We start from the raw sequence: 6611 nt of genomic DNA on the forward strand, positions 1-6611 counted from the left end.
AAATCTGACATGAGGCACATTAAAACCAAAAGGTCTTTCTGTGGGAATTTTCCCTTTGTGAACTGTTTCTGACTCAGTGATTCCTGTTCATCAGATGGGAAGTCTTTCACTGACCGTTGTGATATGGTGCTTTCCATAGACAAATTCGAGACCTTTCAGGCTCCGAGTGTAATATTTCAGGACACTGGTAATGTTTACAGTACTCTAATAAAATACACAAACGCCACCATTGCACAGCCAAAACTTCTACATAAGGAATATCAACTTTAAGTATGTGACAAGCCTGAGGCATCTGCAGGCAATAGGTTCCTCTTCTCCTGGCACTTTCTAAAGGTTCCAAACATTTCCATTCTTATGTGTCGAATTCAGAGGTGTGTGTTGGTACCAAGGAAGTTACATTTCTTGGAGAAATTTTTCATTATTTCGGGCTTGCCCCTGTGCTTTAAAAATACAGGAAAGTATAAACCTTTGCTGTATGTTCCTGTTGATGACAGCTGTCTTACGGGAATAAAATATGTTTGTTAATTGAAATGCATTAACAAATGTATTGTCCAATGTCTAAAAATGAAACTCATCAAAGCAACTTAAATCACATAGCTTGAAAGGGAATTGGTTGAAAAGGTTTGTGCAAAATTCAGTTTCTGATAGGTTTGTGACTTGAGAGTAAGATAGCACCAAATATTTTAGTAATGTGCATAAGGACAGATAAACGGTAAGACTCTTATCAATGGAACTGTAGAAACTAGGCTCACAGAAGGCTTAGCAGATGTGAAAATACAAACTAATTCCCAAAAATGTAATTGCTACATTTAATTTCAGTTTCTAGTCTGGTGACTGCTGGTTTTAAGTATCTGCAGGACTTGAAGGTGGTCATAGCAAAATCATTCCTTTTGTTGTTTGATATCTGAGTTAGACTGCTGTAACTTAAAGATCAGACTGATGCTACAAGCAGCAAGTGAGGCTGTTGGGGAGCAGAGCTACTCCAAATTCACCTTCTCATGGGGAGCGCCTGGGGCAGTAAGCTGGGATGGCTCCCCCCTGCTTCAGGGATTGCCCTTGGGTTTTGCAGTGGGGAGCAGACTGGTGGCACTGGCTTTGTTTAATGCTTCTGGAATTTAGTCATGTCATTGTTGGTATTCTATAGTATCTAGAATTTTCATCTGTTTTGCAAATAATTTGAATTTGAATTGCAGAAGTTCTTCTTCTGTTGATGTTGTTACTTAGGGCCTTGATGCTGCCACCGTGTGTATGATGTCAGTGGCTGATACTGTGGCCCTAGCTGAGCAAACTGTACATATAAATCACCCCGAATCAGAGCCTGGATGGAGCATCTCTGGTAAATTTAGAAGTATCACACGAGTGGAGGGACTCATAGCAGCATGACTAGCTCAGCACTCTGAGTACAGGCCTTCTGACAGAGTGCCAAGTGCAAAATTAGTAGTAAGTGTGAACTCGTCTCCCACCTTAGAGCAGAGTAGCGTATTTTCTTGCTAACTGGATTGGAAGCAGATTTCTCTGCTTTTAGTAGAGCCTCTACCTTGCCAGTTTTGCTTTGCACTCTTAGTCCTGGCTCTTAAGTTGAATAATTGAAAATATTTTCCTTAGGAGAGTTTCAATAGGCAGAAAATTGCAATGCAATTTTAAACAGCTGAAGAAAAAATATATTTTGTTTAAAAAAAGATACTCCGAGTGCGTCCATTGCGATAACTCTGTGCGTATGTGTAAAATGTGTCGAGAGGGAAGGCTGTGTTCCATTATGATGGCCATCTCTTTGTGAGTTGAGGCAGTTTCTGGTTTAGACAAAAGTTCCCATAAAACTCCCTGCTTGGACTCCTGAAGGAGCTGGAAAAACTATTTCTGTCCAGAAGTAATAATAGCATGAGTTTTTGGTTTTGATCATAAACTGACATTTAAAAGTCATCTGAGGAAGGATATTTCTTGATTAAAGCCAGTTTTTGCTTAATGCAGTTGCTGCTGATCTTTCCCATTTGGTATCGCGCTACTTGATGTGACCTCCTTCAGTTGCCTGTTTTCCATTTACGAGATCCCACAGGAGTTACTGACTTTCCCAAGAGACCTTTCAGTGGATCCAGTCATTCTGTTACCTTCCTTATTGCTTGGGTTTTCTTTTCCAAGTTTTCCCTGGGGCAGAGTTGCACAGCAGAAAGCATGAGGCAATCATCGGGTACCCAGGAAGAGGGTTTGGAATTGCAGACTGTGGCAGTGTGTCCATGCTGTGCGCCTGGCTCATCATGTTCCTGCCAGACCCCCCCCACCTTTCCCTGCAGGATACAGACATGATGTTTTATTTGTGGAATATGAAAGGTAGAATGTGACTGCATTTCCTGGTTTCATTCTCTAAGTTGTCAGTGTTTTAACATTGCTTACTTAATCCTGAGTGTTTTGCTTCTGCTGTGTGACCACTCTGAGGAGTCACCCTTAGGTGAGATGGACAGACACCTCTGTACATGGATCTGGGTGACGTATGGCTTCATGCCATGACTTTTCGTATGGAATACACCTGACGAGAGATGAAGGAATTTTGCTTTGGCTCTTTGTGTGTTTTGTGGATAGCTAAGACATGGTCTTACCTGCTGACAAGCTGGATTTTATCCCAAATCTTATGAAGTTCACAAATTGCCAAAACTCTGGTATTTAAGGCACAGAATAACTGTTTCCCATGTACAGAACTCACCGACACACTCTCCCAGGTAAAAAGCTTTTAGACAACAGAAGGTTATATGCTTTGAGACTTCCTTGAGATACATCTGGTTTCTGTATGACACAAAATACCACCAGCTAGCTGGGGATAGATGCATCGATGGTGGCAGCTACGCAGGAACTCCCAAACAAGTTGTGGGTGCGTTTTATAGCAGTTTGAAAATCAGAACCCTTCTGATCTCTTTTCTCTTGTGATTCCCAAAGCTATGGATGGACAAAGATAAAACATGATGTGGTGTTTAGCTATGGTATACTCGGGAACTCTTGCAGGCAAGGAACATAACAGTTGAGCTCACCAGGTACAAGCTAAGCCTAAATGTCTAGGATCTACAACCTGGCATAAAGAAATCACTAGATTCTCCAAGCCCTATGATACCAGCCAAATGAAGGCACATAGTGAATATCAAAGACATGGGGTAGTGAGAAGGGAGGCCTGAAAAACTTGTATTATTTTGTCATCAGAGAGGCATAATTCCAAAGGGAGTAAAACTGAACAAAGGTCCCTGTTCTGCAGGGCGAGCGACCTTAGACCAGCCACGTTTTCATGCTGTAAGTACCATGCACATTGTTGCCCCTCATGCGTCTTTGTTCCCAGGATAGATTGTGGCCTTTATCCCCATGGTAAATACAATACTAGATACTTTGTAGGAATTAAAACTGGCAAATTCCATGTGTTTTATGTCATTTGGCATTCTGCACAAACCCCTTTCAGTTTGTCATAAATTCCGAAACCAGAGCAGGGTCACATCTGGTAGCAATTTCACTCTGCCAGATGAGGCGTAATCCTATAAACCCAAACTCATTTCTCCAGCCCTTTTCAAAGCCAAGCTCCCCTGCTCCTTTTCCCCAAGACGCAGCGCTTGCCCCAGGAGCACTGTGGAACCATCTGGGCTGACAGGCTGCTCACACTTCGTAAACAGCCATTTTTGGACCACAGCCTTGCACCCCGTATGTAAGGCAGTGCAAGGAACAGTGGTGAAGTCTTCACTGTAACGGGCTGCATCCAGGGCCCGTTCCTTTTGGAACAGCAGGGCCCTCAGGATGCTGCAGTTGTCTGTGAGCTTTTGTGGTGTCTGGTGTATCTGTCATCTCCTGCTCTGGATAACTCGTCACCTTACATACTGCGGAACTAAAGAATCCATACAGGGCTTTTCTTCTACATGTTATTGAAATAGTTATAGCAAAAGTTATGAGTCTTAGGAAATTCCAGCTATACGCATTGACGACTGTAAAATACCTAGTGCTCTAACAAAGTAATGGAACAATGGTCACTCTTTGCACACTGTTGTAACTGGAAATAGCTCTCATTCCCAGTAATATGAATGTTTAATAGGAATCGGCAGTTTTGCGTGTTTTGGCATGTTTCTATTGCCCTATTATATTTTGATAATAGTAGTTATTTTGGCATCTCATCACCTTGGTTACTGTGTGCCTTCAGGGACTGTGTGAAACGTAGTGGTCCAGTTTCCCTGAAGGAGTAGCAAAGCCAAGTGTACTAGTAAGGTCATTTAACCTGCAGCATGGGGTGGGGTGTGAAATGGTGATGCATTATAATGTGTTATTCAATCAAAGTAACAGAACTTAGTTTAAAAATAGTCTTTCAAAGTTTTGTCCAAGGACCTCTAAGGCCTGTTTGTACAAGCACATGATACTGGTTTTCCTCTGAGGTGACCAATTCGAAGTACCTCTTGACAGCACATGAATGGTACTAAGAAAAAATCTCAAACCAACAAAACTCTTAAAAAAAAAAAAAAAAATCAGAGTTTAAACTGTTATTGTTACTTATAATTATTAGCTTGTCTACTCTGATATAAGTTCTTTTGAACATCTTTATCCACAGGGCAAATACCCTGACATTGTGACCCTTCCAGAAGGACTGAAGGGAGATTATATCGTTCTAAGGAACCCCAAACTTTCCGGGTAAGCCAATAAATACAGTTCTTGATTTATGATTATGAAATTAATATTGACAATCTATACATAATTAGTCTGCTTGAATAGTAGGTCACTCCTTGCTTTATAACACAGAGATTCCTTTCAGTAAGGAATATTCCTAAAGGCAGGGATTAGAGGGAATACAAACAAGCAGTAGAGCAGATGGGGTGTTCTAAGGGTGAACCAGTACAGCTGTTGTTCTGGGCTAACCCCTGTGTACTTGACTAGAGAAACTCTTCCCCTGCAGAAGCCAACTGCCTAATTGTTCACTTAGCATGATGTAGTCGTCTCATCCAACTGCCAAAGCTGGAAATAATAATTAGTATCACAAAACCACTGAAAACATTCTTGAAGGAATAAATGATGGTTAAGATTATTTTAAAAAAAAAAAAAATCAAAAGCAAACAAATGCAGGAATCTAAGCCTTGGGGATTCATCCCTGCACATTATTCTAGAGGCCATGAATAGTATCGAGATGGACCTCATTTGAAACTCAGAGCATCACTGGTAATGTAGACACTTCTTCTGGAACCATCTTCCTCTGTTTTCTTCCTGCATTTAAGCACAATACCTAACCACAGGGTGCAGAGAGTACATCAGGGTGACACAGGGGGATACTACCTGGCATTTTCTTTTGCATCTTTTTACCACTGCTCCATGGAAACTTAGCATTCATGAGAGACAAAGACAAGAACCAGGGGAAAACCATCCTTCGGGTTGCTGTCAACAGATTTCCAGTTTTCCTTGGTTCAAAACACAAGTTGTTCTGATTCTCAGAGATGGGCAACTTGCAACTCATCTGAGGTGAATGTTGTTTAAGAGTCTAACAAGCGTGAACCTCCTAAATGCCATCCTTCGAAGAAGCCTCAAAGACATTTGCCTCGTTAACACTGAGTTAACTAACTCTTCTATGCACGTGATACAGGTTTGAACTAATGATTGTGTGGAAGATACATCTAGATGAAGGGAGAACTACACCTGTTCTGGACCTCCTGACTAAAGTACCGGAGCAAGGTAACATCACTTGCTGCAGAGACCGTTTCAGAGCTGTGGAGCAGAACACCCCATCCCCTTTTTTTGCCCAGTATGCCTCTAGATAAAATGGAAATAAAACTTGAAGAGCCCAGCCAGGCAAAAAAGTCTCAATTTCGCAAGCAGCAAAGTTGTGCTTCCTGTATAGTTAACAAGGGCTTACAAACAAGCACGGCTTCCTGGTACTGGTTTCACCTCTAACTGCAATGCTGACAGTCACAGCGCAGCTCTCTGAAAACCACCTCTGTCGTTGCACTTTTCCCGCAGGCTCAGAGCAGAGGCTGGCAGCTCTGGCGGAGGCGCCGGCCCGCTTCCGGAGCATGCTGCGCTTGGTGGGGGTCGAGACGGCTATCGAGAACCTCATCCAAGCCCTCAGCCTGCAGCAGTGAACACCACTGCCACTTATGACAGGTAGCAGTTTCAAAAGTCATTTTAATTAAGATAATTGTGTTACACAGTCTATAATTTCATTGAATATAAACATTAAGTTATTTTCCATTTAGAAACCATACTCATAAAACATGCTATCTGTACAATTATGGCACGTTATATATAAATTGTCATGACATGAAAATAAATACAGCCATTTAAATACAAAAATGCCAAATAAAATAGTTACATGTACAGAGTGATTTCATTATAAATTTATCTTTCTGAATCATTAATGTACCAGAGTGGTTTATCTTCTTAACATTTTCTGGATACCTGGAAAGTGTTAAAAGATCATGCACTGTCAAAATCAAGTCCATAAAAATCCATTTCATTTCACAGCTCTGTAAAAGTACAGTGATTTTAAAATGACAGGAGAGCAGTTAGAGACATGAGCATGAAGAGTTAAATAGCTTTCTCATTAAGTTAGGGTGGAAGTAGACAAAATTTGAAGATTTCAAAGACATACAATGCTAAATAAAAAAAAAAAAAGG

The 6611-nt window shown here is 41.2% G+C and overlaps 1 protein-coding gene across 1 annotated transcript; it reads left to right on the plus strand.

Moving 5' to 3' along the window:
- Positions 1–2821: 2821 nt before the first annotated feature.
- On the plus strand, positions 2822–6077 carry CENPP (centromere protein P). The gene is made up of 4 exons (XM_008947190.1): positions 2822–2860; positions 4517–4641; positions 5582–5670; positions 5956–6077. The coding sequence occupies exons 1-4, from the start codon at positions 2822–2824 to the stop codon at positions 6075–6077; spliced, it is 375 nt and encodes a 124-aa protein (XP_008945438.1).
- The last annotated feature ends 534 nt before the right edge of the window (positions 6078–6611 follow it).

The sequence above is a fragment of the Merops nubicus genome, unplaced genomic scaffold, assembly GCF_000691845.1.
Source record: "Merops nubicus isolate BGI_N331 unplaced genomic scaffold, ASM69184v1 scaffold11529, whole genome shotgun sequence".
Lineage (NCBI taxonomy): Eukaryota > Metazoa > Chordata > Aves > Coraciiformes > Meropidae > Merops > Merops nubicus.